General features: G+C 40.9%; 1 protein-coding gene and 1 long non-coding RNA gene across 3 annotated transcripts; one reads left to right on the forward strand and one right to left on the reverse strand.

Annotated features, from left to right (window-relative positions):
• The first annotated feature begins 243 nt into the window (after window positions 1-243).
• LOC309357197 (transmembrane protein 180-like) lies at window positions 244-16,969 on the forward strand. Of its 2 annotated transcripts, none has more exons than XM_081889251.1 (7): window positions 244-350; window positions 4,435-4,613; window positions 8,396-9,127; window positions 10,528-10,682; window positions 11,693-11,776; window positions 12,768-12,911; window positions 15,760-16,969. In XM_081889251.1, the coding sequence occupies exons 2-7, from the start codon at window positions 4,461-4,463 to the stop codon at window positions 15,881-15,883; spliced, it is 1,392 nt and encodes a 463-aa protein (XP_081745377.1). In that variant the 5' UTR covers window positions 244-350; window positions 4,435-4,460; the 3' UTR covers window positions 15,884-16,969. The 2 variants fall into 2 exon arrangements, with proteins under 2 accessions (XP_081745377.1, XP_081745378.1); XM_081889252.1 differs by lacking the exon at window positions 244-350 and adding an exon at window positions 412-540.
• On the reverse strand, window positions 12,922-15,753 carry LOC309357311. The gene is made up of 3 exons (XR_014163078.1): window positions 14,702-15,753; window positions 13,964-14,324; window positions 12,922-13,835 (listed from the first exon to the last, which is right to left on the reverse strand). It is a non-coding gene; the product is annotated as an uncharacterized lncRNA (long non-coding RNA).
• Window positions 16,970-17,017: the final 48 nt, after the last annotated feature.

Here is a 17,017-nt window from a genome sequence, read left to right on the forward strand (position 1 = left end):
CTTTCCCGAGCGCTTCCGGACTGCGCCGAACACCCCTCCCGACCAAGCCCGGCATCACCGCCGAAGGGGAAAGCGGGGGGGGGGGGAGGGAGGAAGGACGCCGAACAAGGAGACGGGCGGCTGTAGCAGAGCAACGTGGCAAGAGGCTGGGGCGGTAGCGATTCAAAACACGGAATCAGCCGGAGCCCACCCTGAGAAGAGCCAATAGCGGGCCGGCGTCCGCGGCTCCTCTGGCTTATCGCGTGCGGGCCGCTCCCGGTTTGGCCAATGGGGTGGAAAGGGAGGGGCCAGGCTCGAAGGCGAAGACCCGCCCTCCGAGTATTTCTGAGCGGCCCAAGCGCGAAGGCTTGGTTAGTATACGCGGGTCGGAGGGGGGAGAGGAGGGTCGGGTTGGGGTGGTTGCTACGAGGCGCGCGCGAAGCAGGTTGCTAGGGAGGACGGGCAGGCGGGGTCCGCGCGCGGTGGGCTTGGGGGGGGGGGCATGTTGTGCACCCTTACCTGCGAGTAAACCGCGTGCACCACAGTGGGGCTTACCGTCGGGTAATGGTTTCGCGTGGTTTTCAGAGCTGTGGGGGAAATGGACGCCTTTGGTCGGGCTCCGGAGTAGGGCTCTATTATCAAATACCGCTGAGGGGGAAATAAACCTTGCAACCCCACCCCCTCAAAACCCCAACAACCTCGTTACATATTATATTTTTGGAGAGGACTTAACTAAAATTGCATTATAAAATCTTTGAGGATGATATGTGGTGACCTCCTGTACCTGTTTAGTCAGAAATAAGTCCCAGTAGGGCTTTACTCCCTCGTAAATTAAGATTTAAATAAATACATTTAGGGTCTAGTCGTCACAAGGTGGCTCACACAACAAAATTCTCAAAGCCTGTTAATGAAACAGCAGCTTAAGAACAAGGCCAGAGGAGTTCTGTTTAAAAATGTTCATCGAGGTTTTAAAGCAACTCAGCACTGGAGCTTCAGAAATGGAAGAAAAACAAGAGTGTTGTATTTTCGGAAACAGCCTTATGATAGAAATATAAAATAGATTGCTTTCGTTTAAGTGGCCGGATAATGCTGTTTTGAATTGTGGGTGCTTGGTTCACCTAAATTCCTGAGTTTGATAGGTGTTAGAACTTAATCAGTGCTTGGAGTGTTAAAAAAGGCTGACAGACACTGGAGTTAGCAATATTAAAATACAGGCCAAACCAGCTTCCAGGTCAGGAAACCACCTGGGAAATTAGTTAAAGACAAAGGAAAGCCAACGGCCATTAGAAATGTAAGAGCAAACGGGCAGAGGCCCACCCAGAACTCCGAGATAGTTAGCTGAGACAAAATAGTTACAGTCTGTAAAGTGCGGCAAGATGGAGAAAGGGCGAGCCTTGGCTGATGTCTTTTTTAATCCTAGGCTGTTGTGGCTATGGGAGAGGCAATAATCTCTTGGAGTGTAATGCTGGGAGCCCTCCATTGCAGGCTCAGGTTGTATATATGTATAAATAAACCATATATCGTAAAGACACCACAGTCCCTGATTTTCCTCATTTCCAGACCCTGGAACCCTTGGGCTCTCGCACAGCTTGGAGATTGGGGCGGTGTGTAACAATACAATTACTGTAATTGCTTTTTGAAATGGACTGTCAGGTCCCACTTGTAGATCACAAATAGATTTTAAGTTACAGAAAGTAAAGGGTTGGCATAGTGAACAGTTCTCCAAATGGAGAAAATGGAAAACTATAGAGTTAGGAGTGAGCAGTGAAGCGATTACGTTTGCTGATAAGGTGTTTGGGGTCTTCCCACAGGCGTCTGGTGGGCCACTGTGAGAAACAGGATCCTGGACTAGATGGGCCATTGGCCTGACGCAGCAGTTCTTGTGTTCACTGCTGCTACAATAAATGTTAAGTTTTAAGGTACTGCGAGAGTCATAAAACAACTGTCCCTTTTGTTAGAGACAGCTTGTGAATCAGGGTATATTGTGAATCAGGCCATATTAAAGGAGGAGGAGAGAGGGGCCTCCTGTATCTTTGATAATTGAGTAGAACAGGGAATCACAGCAGCACAAGCTGCACCTGTCAAGCTTTCCTCTTGTATGCAGCTATTAATGGGCAACCTTTGTACCTTCAGGTGTTGTTTGATTACAGTTCCCATAATTCCTGACCATTGGCTGTGCTGGTTGGGGTTGATGGAGGAGCTGGAGTCCCAACAGTTTCTGAAGGGCCGCAGCTCCCGCCGCCCCTATATTTAAAGGTTAACGACAACCTTTTCATTCTGAAAGGGGCAGCCACGCCTCCTTACAGCAGAAACAGCAACAAAAAAATTGGCATTTCAAAAGCTGGGAAATGTGTTTGAATCGTAAGCTTTCACTGGATTAGAGGTCACCTTCAAATAATTCCATTCTTCTGTTTTTATATTTAAATTGCTTTTTCCTGATGAAATTATTTGAACTATTCAGGACTTTTCTGCCGTATGTAAATAGCTTTAAGTAGAGTTCCTTCATCTTTCCAGTGACATTGGAGGCTTCTGCTATTCATACTTTTAATACAAGCCCTTGTTTTATACAATACATACTGTGGCATCGCCAACAGACAGAGTTTGAGTATAATGGAGGTTACAGAGAAAACCTGACTAGTGCTCACTGTTCCTTGTGTTGATTATAATGCCATTCATGCTTACCTCAGGCATCTGTTTAAATGGAGGAATCGATTTACTTTAATCAATGTCATTATATGTCTGCTTCATCTGTTGGAGCTAAATATTGATAAAGGTCACCTTTGCCATCTGATTAACAGTTTTTAGATTGCTGTTTTACCATTCTGTTCAAGCATTTCTAACAGTTTGCTTTATGATTCAGTATCCCAGTTTTTGTTACAGTATCCTAAAAAAAGATATATTCTTACTCCATCTTCTCCCCCACCCACTGACCCAGATAGGTGGTGTGAGAGAGAGGGAGAGGTGTTTCCCTTTTAGTTTCACCTTCCATGATTTTTTTTTTTACTGGGAGACATTACTGAAGAAACTACCACCAGAAAGCATTTAACTACATAGATATGGGATAGAAGGGTTTGATCCTGTTCTTGTCAATTGTAAAGTGGAAGCTGTGAGGGCAAAATATTTATTACAATGTGAGACAAGGATAAATAGATGAGAAAATGTTGCCCTCTTGTGGATCATGTGAAGCCACTAATCATACAGTATTCATTGTCACTCTGACAATATTCATCTTGATCCATGGAAGGCATTTTGCATTTATGGATATTAACTAGCAAAAATAAAAATAGGTTTTTTTTTACTAGATTTGGAGTGTTCATCTTTGTAACTTTCAAAATATCCAAATTCTGGCAACTGCAAAAAACCAAATAAATGTAAAGCTTAAGATTTAAAAAATACTACATATATATATTCCATCACTTTAATTTTGCCCTGTACCTTCCTTCTGCTCACTCCTTGTGTGCAGGCATATCCATATTCATCTCATGACAGAATTATTCCTAAAGGGCATTTCTTATTTTTTACAAAATTGTGGTTAATAGACTCAAAATATGAATCATATCTAACAGTGACTTCCCTCTTAAAGCTGCATTGGAAATGTGGTAATGCTCACAGTTGAATTTGCAAATAAAAATTGAAAACCCTCTTCCATACAGCAGCAGATCACACAAAAGTGTTTCAACTATTCAGCAGCGGAACAGGGATAGACTCTCCACAAGTTGTTTGACTACTCCCAATTGCTTTAGCTGGCAGGACCATAGTCAAGGATAATGAGAGTTGCTCTCTAACATCTGGAGGTCTTTGGGTCCTCTATCCCTGAAGCATAGCCATTTGTCTGTGACGCTGTAGTTAAACTGAACAAAAGAGCCCTGCTGGATCTGACCAAAGGTCCATTTAGTCTAGCATCTTGTTCTCACAGTGGCCAACCAAATGTCTCTGGGAAGCTTCCAAAGAGGACTTGAATACAGCAGTACTCTCCCCACTTGGGATTCCCAGCACTAGTATTTACATAGAGACAATGGAGGTAGCACATAGCCTGTAGTTACCCATAGGCTTATCTGCTATGGATTTGTCTATTTCCCTTTTCAAGTCATTTAAGATGAGCAGCGGGCTTGAGGTATATGATCTGCAAGCTGATTTCCAACTCTAAAATTCTGTTGTTCTATGTAAATGCTTTAGATAATCTGCAATTTGCCTTTCTGTTTTCTATAATAAAGTGTCCAGTCGTGTGCCATATACTGGTACTGTAGTGTTACTTCCAGTATTGTGATTTCGTTGTTTGCTGTTTTCCTCCTCACAGTCCTACAAACATTGCACAGATAGGCAAATGCCACAAAATTATCCAACTTTTCATTGGAATGAAACTACAAAAATCTATACAGTATCTGAAGGCATAAACTCTCCATTGGAACTGTAACAGCCTGTAACTGTTTTATCATATTATTATTTACCTCCTAGGGGAAGAAAAAAACCACCGTGGAAAAATGAAGTTTTTTTCAAGAATTCATCCAAATGCCCTGGCATACTCAATGACGACTTTAGGTGCTGGTATGATGAACAGCATCTTTAATTTTTATTATGTTAAACTCTTTTTAAACAAATACAAGATATCTGAATCAGCATTCCATCAAGCACAGGTACAGTCAATGTCAACATTAGTTTTTCTGTTGTTTTTGGGTGTTTCCCAGGTCTTTATTTTGAATACAGAATTAGCAGTGTCTTTTATTTAATGTAAGCAATTTCTATACTGCTTTTCAAGTCCTCCCAAGGCAGCATAAAGTAAAAAAGTCACAGCAAAACAATGAAACCATTAATAATTACCAGCGCAATTGAAATGAATATGTTACTTTAATCAATAAAAACAAACCAGCAGCAGATTAAACCATATAAAACACCACTGTCTGCTCCCTCAATGCCAGCTCAGGATACTAGCTATCCTAATTCGACTAAATGAAAAGCTGGTTGGAAAATAAAAGTTTTATGGCTTTCCTAAAAGAAATCAAGGACACTACTGTAATTCATTGCTGTTTCTATGGTTTATGTGTTAGTTTGTGTTATGTATTCAGTGGTGTGGGCCTCAGAGGTGGGCTCGTCAGCCGAGAATTGTTGATATGCCTTGTTGAGGGTGCACTTAAGGGGAATGACAATTGGGGTCTCCCATGAAGTGTGCAGAACTGGCTCGAGGAGCCCTTGTTCGATGAGGTGATCCAGCTCTGCATCCATCTTGGGCTTCAGGGTGAATGGCACACGCCAAGCCTTCATGCGGATTGGTACTACAGCCGGGTTGAGTCTCAGTGCAACTGGTGGATCCTGAAATGTTCTGTGATTGGATATCATGTATTGAATCAGAACACAGGGGCTCATAATCCTCAGTCCAAAACTCCAGCTCAGACAAACACAGATCACTGAATACATAACACCTTGTACATATGTTTATGATTAAAAAAATATAAAAATATATAAACGATTACCGACATTGCCTTGCGACATATGAGGAATGTGGTTAATAAATTATAAATTTTAGTTGGAATTTTATTTAATGCTGCTGTTTTAAGTACCGTATTTTTTGCTCTATAAAACTCACTTTTTCCCTCCTAAAAAGTAAGGGGAAATGTGTGTGCGTCTTATGGAGCGAATGCAGGCTGTACAGCTATCCCAGAAACCAGAACAGCAAGAGGGATCGCTGCTTTCGCTACACGGCCTCGGCCCAGTATACCTGAAGGAGCGTCTCCACCCCCATCGTTCTGCCCGGACGCTGAGGTCCAGTGCCGAGGGCCTTCTGGCGGTTCCCTCATTACGAGAAGCAAAGCTACAGGGAACCAGGCAGAGGGCCTTTTCGGTAGTGGCGCCCGCCCTGTGGAACGCCCTCCCATCAGATGTCAAAACGATAAACAACTACTTGACATTCAGAAGACATCTTAAGGCAGCCCTGTTCAGGGAAGTTTTTAATGTATGATATTTTAGTGTTTTCTGGTTTCTATGGAAACCCAGCCAGATGGGTGGGGTACAAATAATAAATTATTATTATTATTATTATTACAGTGATCCCTCTTGCTGTTCTGGCTTCTGGGATTCAGAATATTTTTTTCTTGTTTTCTTCCTCCAAAAACTTGGTGTGTCTTATAGAGCAAAAAATATGGTAATTTTATTTTTATATAGTTATATATGTACCTTTGAAAGATACATACAAATATTTTCATTGTACAGTGGTACCTCGGGTTAAGTACTTAATTCGTTCTGGAGGTCTGTTCTTAACCTGAAACTGTTCTTAACCCGAAGCACCACTTTAGCTAATGGGGCTTCCTGCTGCTGCCACACTGCCAGAACACAATTTCTGTTCTCATCCTGGGTTAGCAGAGTCTGTAACCTGGAGCGTATTTAACCTGAGGTACCACTGTATTTCCTCGTGTACCACTGGTACATTTTTCAGTGGGTTTTCCAGAGTCAAGAAAACACCCATCAACATATGCTTTTAACTTGTAATTTTGTTGGCCCACTCTTATGCCCCTTATTTTGTCATTATTCCTTATCTTTTGTGCGAATACCTTCAAAATCAAAATAATAATGGAGACAACAGGAATCCTTGTATGCTTCCTTTAATAACCCTACACACCCATCAGTTGTTGTATTTACAACAACATTTGCACATTGTTCAGTATATATTGCTTCTATGGCCTTTAGGAAGGTTTCCCCCAGGTCCACCTCCCTCAAAACGCTTTTCATAAATAGCCAAGTCATGTTGTCAAATGCTTTCTCTGTATCTAAGAATATCAACGCTGCCTGTTTTTCGTTATGTACTTCTAAGTATTCTGTTAAGTTAATTATATTTCTAACATTGTCTTTTAACCGTCTGCCAGGAAGAAAGACTCCTTGGTCCTCATGTATTAGATCGCTCATAATTTTTTTAAGCCTGTTGGCCAGTGTTGCTGCAAACATTGTATAATCACAGTTTAGCAATGAAATCGGGCGAAATTTTGTCATGTTTAGGTATCAAGGTGATATAGGCCCCTTTCCAAGTTTCTGGTACTTTTCCTATTTCCAATACTTTATTCATAATGTATTTCAATGTAAATTAGGGACATGGGAGAGGGCCTTCTTGGTGGCTTCTCCCAGACTTTAAAACTCCCTCCCTAGAGAAGTTAGACTGGCTCTCTCCTTGTTCTTCTGTCAACAGGTGAAGACTTTCCTGTTCCAAAATGTTTTTGCGAACTGACTGCTTTTAATGAAAGGGCTGGCGCTATGCTGTTTTTATTGTACTTAATTGTACAGTGGGTGCGTGGGGAAGTCTCTCTGTGCAGCATTTGAAACTCCCATTATTCCAGGCACGTTTTGCAACGGAATTTCATTAATGTGAGCAGTTTCTGAGCTCTAGGCACAGTACTGTGCCCAAGAGTTCAGATTAAAACTGCCACTGCTGGAAGGAAAGGAGGACCTTTATTCTGCCTTCCAACTCCCAGCCACTCTGAAGACTGCAGAAGGGACTCTCTCATAAGATTATAAGGGGGGTGGGCAGGGGAAATGTGGCTTGCTCCCCCCCTCCAGTATTAAGATGAGGACTAGACCATGTGAAAAATGAATTTAAGATTTTAGTTGCAGTTCATTCATTTTCAGCTTTGCATTCTTGTTACTAAAAAAGTTTGCCTAGACACTCCATTGCAGTGCCCATAACCTAGGTTTAAGGTGCCATTCAGCTCCTAGCTTTCATATCTTAGTTTCTAACACTGTCTGTGTCTGTATAGGTGTATTGACAGTTATTTTTCTATGTTTTTAGTTCTTATTTTTATCCATTAGCCACCTTGAGTCCATGTCAAGGAAAAAGGTGGGGTATAAATAAATATATATTATTATTATTATTATTATTATTAGTGTTTAGAATCAGTGTTTTTAATTATAGGTGCAAATGCAGCAAACAGGATGGTACACACCCACACACACAGCTTGATTTTTGTGGAAGTTCTCCTTGGCAGCTGCCATCAGCACAGACACTAGAAAATTATTTTCTTAGGCATCCCTAAGCCCCAGTTTCCCATCTCTACTCAACTCAAGAATAAAGCTCATTGGGTGATCTTCGACTGGCCGTTATCTCTTAACCTAAGTTAGGCTTGTAGTAAAGGCAAAAGGAGTGAGGGATATCCAAGCTTCTTGGATGAAGGTTAAGAGACAAATAGAATGAGTGCAACATTTTCTCCTGAGTTTTAAATCGCCCCCGTTAAATTCGCGTTTTCTTTTCTTTACGTTACCAGTGTCGATTTGTCATTCATTTACTGATTTTAAACATTTTCCATTTTATAATCCATGTTATATTTTTATTGATATGATATGTTTTCAGTTGTACAAGCTGCTATGTGATTTCTGCTGAGCCATGAAAAGTGGTGCAAATAAATAAACTGGTGTACTTTTTTATTATCATTTTACTCAGGTTGTTTTTATGATCTGGAATGCCATTAACGACCCTCTCTTTGGCTATATTCAAGACAACTCCAAAGTGCCATGCTGCTCCAGGCGTCGGTTTTCCATTTTGTATGGAGCTCCCTTGTATGCTTTGGCCTTTCTTCTTCCTTGGTTTCCTTGGAAACAATATGAAGAAGGTGACTGGCTTAGCGGACTTCATCTTATCGTTGCTTTGTGCGCTTTCGATGGCCTGCTTACGTTCGTCTTGCTAGCACAGTGTGCCCTCTTTGCTGAAATTTCAACTAGACACGAAAATAGGCTCCAGCTTATTAAGTATAATCAAGTGGCAACCTTGGTTGGCTCCACCAGCATCCTTTTCTGTGGCTTAATTTCAGATAACATGGAGAACTTCACCTATTTTCAAGCATTTGCTGTTCTGGTAGGAGCAGTTGCCACTGCATGCATGTGCTACACTGGAATGTATAGCACCACTCAGTATGAACAAAAAGAAACTCTAATGGAGGAATTTGAGGAAAATGCTGAGAGCTCTCTCTCTTGGTCCTCTGTGATTTTGTTGACAAAACAGATCATGACTCAGAAAAACTTTTTGCTTTTTGTGACCATGAACTTCTTTCAAGTCTTCCACTTGGCCTTCTGCAACAATTTCATGATGATCTTTGCAGATAACCTCATCCCTAAGGACGTTCTATCATCATCTATCAGAAGTATCATGTACGGGGCAGGTTTTATTTGTCCTCAGGTAGGCAGAGAAACCTTTTGTTCTTTTCTCTTAAGACAAAAATATGCTGGTTCTCAGCAGATTTATTTGCTTACACTGATTGCCAAGAATAATTATGCATTACCTTGCAGAAAACCTTTATACTGCAAAACTAACCTTTGGTGCTACTGCTTTCTCCCAAAGGAATTCAACTGATGCACATACGGTTTGACTAAAGGGGAAGCTGGCTCTTCAGTGTGTGTTTGTATGCTTTATGGTACTTTTGTAAAAAAACAAAAAAGTTGGTAAAAACCTATAAGAACAAGTATGGGATTAAAAATTGTGAGGGATCACAAAGCCAGGTAAATCTATGGTGTTGAACCTGGAGCAGTAGTTCTCAAATGCTAAGGCTGGCCTCTCGAGGGCAGGGGAATTTAATAACAAATGGCCCCTTTACTATTCAGGTTAGAGGGCAACATATTTTACTTACTGATTTCCTTTCATTTTTTCCTATTCATTAGTACTGTTTTTCCCCTCTGTTCTTCTCTTCCACATTTTCCCCTCACTAAATTCGGAGATTCCCTATACAGTCATACCTGTAGTTTCAGGTTAAATCTTTTCAGGTTGCGTCCCACGGCGACCTGGAAGTAACGAAACGGGTTACTTCCGGGTTTCACTGCTTGCGCATGCGCAGACACTCTAAATGATGTCATGCGCAGAAGCGGCGAATCGCGACCTGCAGACGGGCGTTGCGTTCTGCTCAGGATGTGAACAGGGCTCCGGAACGGATCCTGTTTGCATCCAGAGGTACCACTGTACTTTGAAAATGTGAATAGGAGAGCTGCATCTATTTCATAGGGAAGGGAGGATAAAGTGGGGGACAGCAGTAGTTGGAGGAGAACACCACATGGAGGAGGAGGAATTAAGAGACACAAGGGGTTCATGAGCCACATTAAGCTGAGGCGCATAGATGGGCCCTTAGCATGTTACACTGGATATACAAATAAGCTGTTTAGCTAGTACAATAGCTCTGTATTTGCAAGTGACATTTTGATGTGGGTTTATAATTATTAAAATCCAGACAATGCAACACAGTGTATATATATATATATATATGGCTCGATCTAAAATGCCACTTTATTTTTATTGCTATTTTCAGAATGCAAATAGAACAACAAGAAAGGAGCAGCGTCAGCTTCCATTAACAATTTAAAAATCCACCAGTCCTTTGGACAGTCATTTGTCCAAATAGATATCCAAACGAGATTGGCTGTTATAAGGCGTATGTTCAAATGTTGGTGATGTAATGCTGATGTTGCCTTTTTGAAGGATTGGATGGTCAGGGTACCCTGTGGTGCTTTCTTTCTGGTTAGAAATAATTATATCTTTGACAGGGTTTCAATACTGTATTAATGTAGCTTAATATTTCTGTTATATTTCAGTGCCTTGTGCTAATCAGTCAAGCTTTGTTGAAGAAATTTGGTTACTATAAGGTGGTCTTATTTTCCTTCTACTTGGAAGCAATAGCTGCCGCTATCATGCTTCTTGTAGGTCCAGAACACTACTACATATTGGCTATTTATCTTACAGCAAACATGTAAGTAACTTTAGTTTTAAGAGCATGGCAATTTTGACCAGGATTCAGAGAGATCTACTTCATGTATGGCCCAGGGGTGGGGGGTAGAGGAGAGAGGGGAAAGCAAGATGCCCCTCAGTAGGATCTCCGTGTATTATGAATGGAATCAATAGCGGTGGCTTGCTCACATCTGTGCTGTTCTGGGCCCAGGAAGAGCCTTTTGATTCTCCCTTTCTTCCCCTACACACCAACCATGTCAGCCCTAGGACCTAGCACCACTGTTTTAATTCCCCCACTATTCTATCACAGCATTGTGGAGTTATAAAATGGTAGTGCCTGAGCACTGGGGGAGGTAAAAACGTATTAAAGGAGCCAAGGTCCTCAAGTAGTGTGGGTCATGGAGGCACCAACACTAGGTCTTGTTGCAGAGGTCCTCTTACGTTAGGTGCATGTGGGGGGGTTTCATTCCTAGCCCCAATGTGTGTTGGTGGAGCGTGCATAACTCCAAAAATGGTCACTGTCTGTACAAGCAGTAATGTCATTAATCAGGAAAATGACTGGTAGTTCTTTGGGGATTCTTTAAGGCAGATGGGGTCACAGATGACTTGGAATTGATTACATTTTTTATAAGTAATGGCAATTGTCCTAAATTGGAGACTATTGGGAACCACTTATTCTAGTTTCTCAAATCTGGAATGTATTATTTTATTTACATATTTATTTAAATGATTTATATGCTGCTTAATTCTCCCAAAATCTCTTAGGTGTTATTAGAAAAATGAGACAAGTTAACAGTGAGATCTTTGGGAGGAAAGCCAAGATTAAGTTTTCAACAGATGTGGACTTTATTCATTAATTTCTAGAATCCTTATTCTTCTGGGTCCTCATATCCTATTTTCAACTTTGCTGTTTTATTGATGTATTTATGTAGTAGTTCACTACACAAATATTTTATGGTACTAAAAACATCCAAATTTAACTTTTCTTTGTTCAAGGCAATTCAAGTCTAAGTCACTTCTCTATTTATTTAGGGTCATTGTTCAAGCTTCTTTCAGTCTGTTTAATTTGCCTTTGGCCGATATTGTTGATGCAGATTTAAAGAAACATAAACGGAGGTAAGCGTGGTTTGTTTACTTTTTATGATATGCAAACTTTCATTGTAGATAATAAATGTTAAATTGTGTTTCAGTTATTATTGGAAAGTCTCAATTCAGCATGCTCATTACACTACATAGAATTATTCTATAACACCTTTCAGTGTATGGAGTACTTTACCCCCCCCCCAAAAAAAATACCCAAACAATTTGTCAGTGACCTTGAGTTGAGCAGTTTGGTGCCTGATTTTCCTCAATTTATTAAATTATCCCTATAAATTGCATACAAAAATACATATATTAGGAGAAATTCACACTAAAATGTTGATGGATTTTCATAAGGACTTTTAAACAACAAAAAAGGTGCAGTTAAAGTATAGAAAATGAATTTTAAGATTGGAAAAATGAGAAACTGAGGAAAGCTGAAGTTGACAGATTCTTAGTATTACTATTGAAGAACTGAGGATACAGTCATACCTCGGGTTAAAGTTGCTTCAGGTTGAGCATTTTCAGGTTATGCTCCATGGTGACCCGGAAATAACGGAACGCGTTACTTCCCGGTTTCACCACATGCACAGATGCTCAAAATGATGTCACGCGTATGCGCAGAAGTGACCGACAGATGCAGGATGCATTCAGGATGTGAACAGGGCTCCGGAACGGATCCCGTTCGCATCCAGAAGTACCATCCAGAAGTGTTTGAATATATCTTTCTGCTGAAGTACAGTGGTATCTCGGGTTACATACGCTTCAGGTTACAGACTCCGCTAACCCAGAAATAGTACCTCGGGTTAAGAACTTTGCTTCAGGATGAGAACAGAAATCGTGCTCCAGCGGCGCGGCAGCAGCAGGAGGCCCCATTAGCTAATGTGGTACCTCAGGTTAAGAACAGTTTCAGGTTAATAATTCATTCTGGAGGTCCGTTAAGTACTTAACCCGAGGTACCATTGTATTCAATTTGCAATTTAAATAATAACTTGCAGTCTATTGAAATAATTGTTTAACATTTCAGATTACCACTTTCCTCCATGGTTTTTGGAACAAATGCCTTGTTTACAAAACCAGCCCAGTCTTTAGCCCCTATGCTTGTGGTTACCATACTAAATCAATTTGGTTATGCAAATCTGAATGGGAAAGTTGTTCATCTTGACCCAAGGTAAGTAAGAGACAATTAATTGCCACAGTGATGTTTTAATCTGATGAACCCTTTGGTCTATTTGGCTATTACAGCTTTCTTTTTTTATTCTGAAATTAAATTGTTGGAATTTGTGTTCTGAAACATGTTATCTGGAAAGTTGCAGTGGTTGAAGGTATTTTTTGTTTTACTATATTCACAAAGAATTTCTCTTAAGTGCATTGCAGCTTTCACTTGTGCTTTTTGAACATGAAAGTTTGCAAGTTTGTCCAGATAAAGCTTTCCCATGCAATCAGTCTAGTCCAGGCACCCCCAACCTGCAGCCCTCCAGATGTTTTGCCTACAACTCCCATGATCCCTAGCTAACAGGACCAGTTGTCAGGGATGATGGGAATTGCAGTCCAAAACATCTGGAGGGCTGAAGGTTCCTGGTCTAGTCTGTACTTGGTTAGATCCTCATTTGAGTATAGCAACAGTGTTTCCTGTGTTTGCAGCAGCGGGATGAACATACCTGACAGATCACATAGGTCCAGTTCGCATGACACGCAAAACTGTTCTTAAACCATGGTTTATTGAACAAACCACCCTTAAACCAAAGAACATTCTGCAGACTATCAAAGTAACTGGTTTGCGTTGTCATCCTCCATCCCGCCTAGTTCCAACTCACAACTGTCTCTTCATCTGATACCCATCAAGCCTTTGTGGCAACTGCTGGCATTTCCTCACCATGTCACTTTCCATTGGTCAGGTGTGGTAATCTTTGTGCTGATCTTCTGCAGCAGTCCTCAACGAACCACTTTCCTCCCTTCCCCAGAAAAAAAATGCCTGTATACCTTTGCAGCTTGTAAGGGTTTTTAAAAACAATTTTGCAACTGCTGTTTTTATATTCACAACCAACCACCACTTTTTACTGTATATTTATGCTTTTAGATTAGTAATCAGAACCTGTGTTGGTTGTCTCAACAAATGAAACTGATTTGTAAAAATGTTACATGGAAAAATACAAGAGATGTTACACATACTTCTGTAAAGCAAGAAAATATTTAGTAATAATAAAAAATAAATAGAAGAACCTGTGTTGGAGCCAACTTATTACTACTTCCCTATCTCTTATAGGAGGTTTAAAAACTTGCTTTTATTAATGCACACTTAAATATTTTCATTTGTGTGTTCTAGTCACTGTGAGGAACAGAGGCTCATTTTGAAACCCCTCTCACTCAGCACCTGCTCTGCTTCAAAACAGCATTTCATTCACACTCCCATAAACAGTCCTTAATGTTTTTATTTCAGTGTGTTTAAATGCAAACCTTTTCCATCTCCAAAACTTTTTAAAGAATTAATATTTGCTGCCTGTGCTTTTCCTTGAAAAGTTGACAAGATTTATTGAAGGTAATGAATAGATGCCAACACAGTAACACGTCCTCCCTTGGTAACCTAAAGGTAAAGGTAAAGGTACCCCTGCCCGTACGGGCCAGTCTTGCCAGACTCTGGGGTTGTGCGCCCATCTCACTCAAGAGGCCGGGGGCCAGCGCTGTCCGGAGACACTTCCGGGTCACGTGGCCAGCGTGACATCGCTGCTCTGGCGAGCCAGAGCCGCACACGGAAACGCCGTTTACCTTCCCGCCAGTAAGCGGTCCCTATTTATCTACATGCACCTGGGGGTGCTTTCGAACTGCTAGGTTGGCAGGCGCTGGGACCGAGCAGCGGGAGCGCACCCCGCCGCAGGGATTCGAACCGCCGACCTTTCGATCGGCAAGCCCTAGGAGCTGAGGCTTTTACCCACAGCGCCACCCACGTCCCCCCTTGGTAACCTAAGCCCTGTTTATTTGTGTAACTTTGGATTTATTGTTATTTTTCTTTTTTAAAATCCAGATTTATTTATTTTTAGAAAAGCTGACCAAATTTATCATTCATTCATTTACCAACCAATAACAGTTAATCATCCTGCAGTCGAAACATCTGCAAAGCAGTAGTTTAAAGAAGTTGCTTTTAAGTGTTCAACTCTCCAGTTCAGACTGCTGCTGTGAAGGGGGTACTGGGTGGAGTTGGGAAGGGAAGAGGATCCTGTTACCAGACAAAATGTGCAGCAGCAGCAGCTTCAGGAAATGCACCAGTGAGAGCTGAGTATTTAGGGCAGCTTGTCTAGTGTCTCTGTTGCTTGGTGGGTGATGACAAAACAAATTATTCTTAAACTATAATTATGTGACCATGTTTTCAGGTAACACTAAGCCATAATTAAGGCAATAAGTCAACAAACAAACTATCTGAACAAACTATAGTTCAGAGACTGCTGGGTTCAGATGTACAGCTAAGGCATGGTTTGTTAACTAAGGTTTATTTAAACCCTTGTTTAACATATTGTGCAAATTGGGTTATAGAGAAAGTAGTATCTTTTTCTCTTTTTTTGTAAACTGCTTTGCTGAAGTAGCCCTAAATATAGTTGCATCAGGCTTAGACGTCCAGAGACCTTCATAGAATACCATACAGCCTTTCTGAAACAGTTAGAATGAACAAGACCATTCACAACACATGCTAGTTTTCAGGCCCCTTCTGGCTACCCCAGCATATAAACAGAATGGTAAAATGCTTCTGTAAAACAGGGTGTAAATGGCATTGTTCAGTAAATTCGCATTCAACACCTTTGATTTCTCATAATCAGATGAAACAAGTTAAATTTTATATAGTATTGGTATTCCACTTAATTTATGTATACAAATGGGGATAGATGATTTCCTAATTTGAATTAAGCATGATCTTGTTGAAGTGCTGGAACACAACTCTGATAAATATATACTGCAATGAGTTTTGTTTTGTAGTGATTGCTGAAAAAAACTGAACATTTTAAAAAACAACCTTACTTCTCTTCCAGTTTGTTTCTAGGTCTCCACGATGCCATGTTCTACATGATCTGCCTGGTTCCTCTTTGCATTGCAGTTATACAGATTCTGACATGGACACCCTTTTCCATTCAGAATAGCCACCTTACCCTTTGACATTGAATTGCAGATGTGTGGATCGGGAACCGTTCTATTTTACAGAGTTCAGATGAACAAGAATATTGGACTTCCTTGATTCGGGGGGATCACCTGCAGCCTGAGCCAGTAAATTCTTTTCTGTTATATCTGTAAATCTTGTGTGTGCCTTATCATCATGCCATATTTCTTTCTAGTTCAACTGTACGCAAGTTAGAGATACCACATAGACTTACTGAGTACACCAAAATGCCACTACCTCACTGGACGCCTAAGAGATAAATGCATAATGGTGTGGTGTGATTCTGTGAACAATAAACTTGACACTCTTTTTAGAAGAACTAAGGGCCCATGATAAATCATAAGAAGCTGCATTTGAGCACCCTCTCTCATAAAATGTGAAATGCTACCTCTTTGCTGCAAGCAAAACAAGGTCATTTACCCCCATGGAATATTGGAAAATGTATGTTAGATTTCTCTCCCTAACTGGTATATGGTCTGCAAAACACACCATGCTTTCTCTACATGGGATACCTTAGCTATGCAGGGGGTTGGAAAGAAGGGCAATGACAGCATTGGAGCACATTGGATAAAATTGTACAGACTGTTCAGCAAAGATAGCTTGGGCAATATTTAGAGGGCGAAGCATGCATATCTGCGATGTGGAGAGAACATGAACTGATGTTTATGTTTACATACTCATGACTACACGAGTAGTGCTGAAGATTGTCATTGGCAACGGAAAAGGGGGAGACAGAGGGGGAACAGTATAGTTGATGCAGCATAGTGGGAAACCCAATTAATCCACATGGTGGAGATGCAGGTGGCTGCCTGAAGTGGAGGGCAGAGAAGCTTGCACGGAAGCCTGTGGCTTGTGATGGGAAAACTTGATAATGAAAGAAAAAGTGTTTAGGCGTCTCCAAAGCATAATAAATGTGATTAAATCAAACTGCTGGGTTTATGGGACTGTGGGAAAAATAAATTTACTGGGTGGTAGGCTCGTAAGCTTTGGATTTCTTGGCTGCTTGATGCCATGCAAAGAGGGATAATCATATGTAAAACTGTACTATAGCCCTTGGAACTTGCATTAAAATATACTATTTGAAATTGTCTGTCACATTTCCTTTATTGTCAAGTAGCTAAATGCAGCATTTT

This window comes from Podarcis melisellensis (genome assembly GCF_964234715.1).
Source record: "Podarcis melisellensis genome assembly, chromosome: 14".
NCBI lineage: Eukaryota > Metazoa > Chordata > Lepidosauria > Squamata > Lacertidae > Podarcis > Podarcis melisellensis.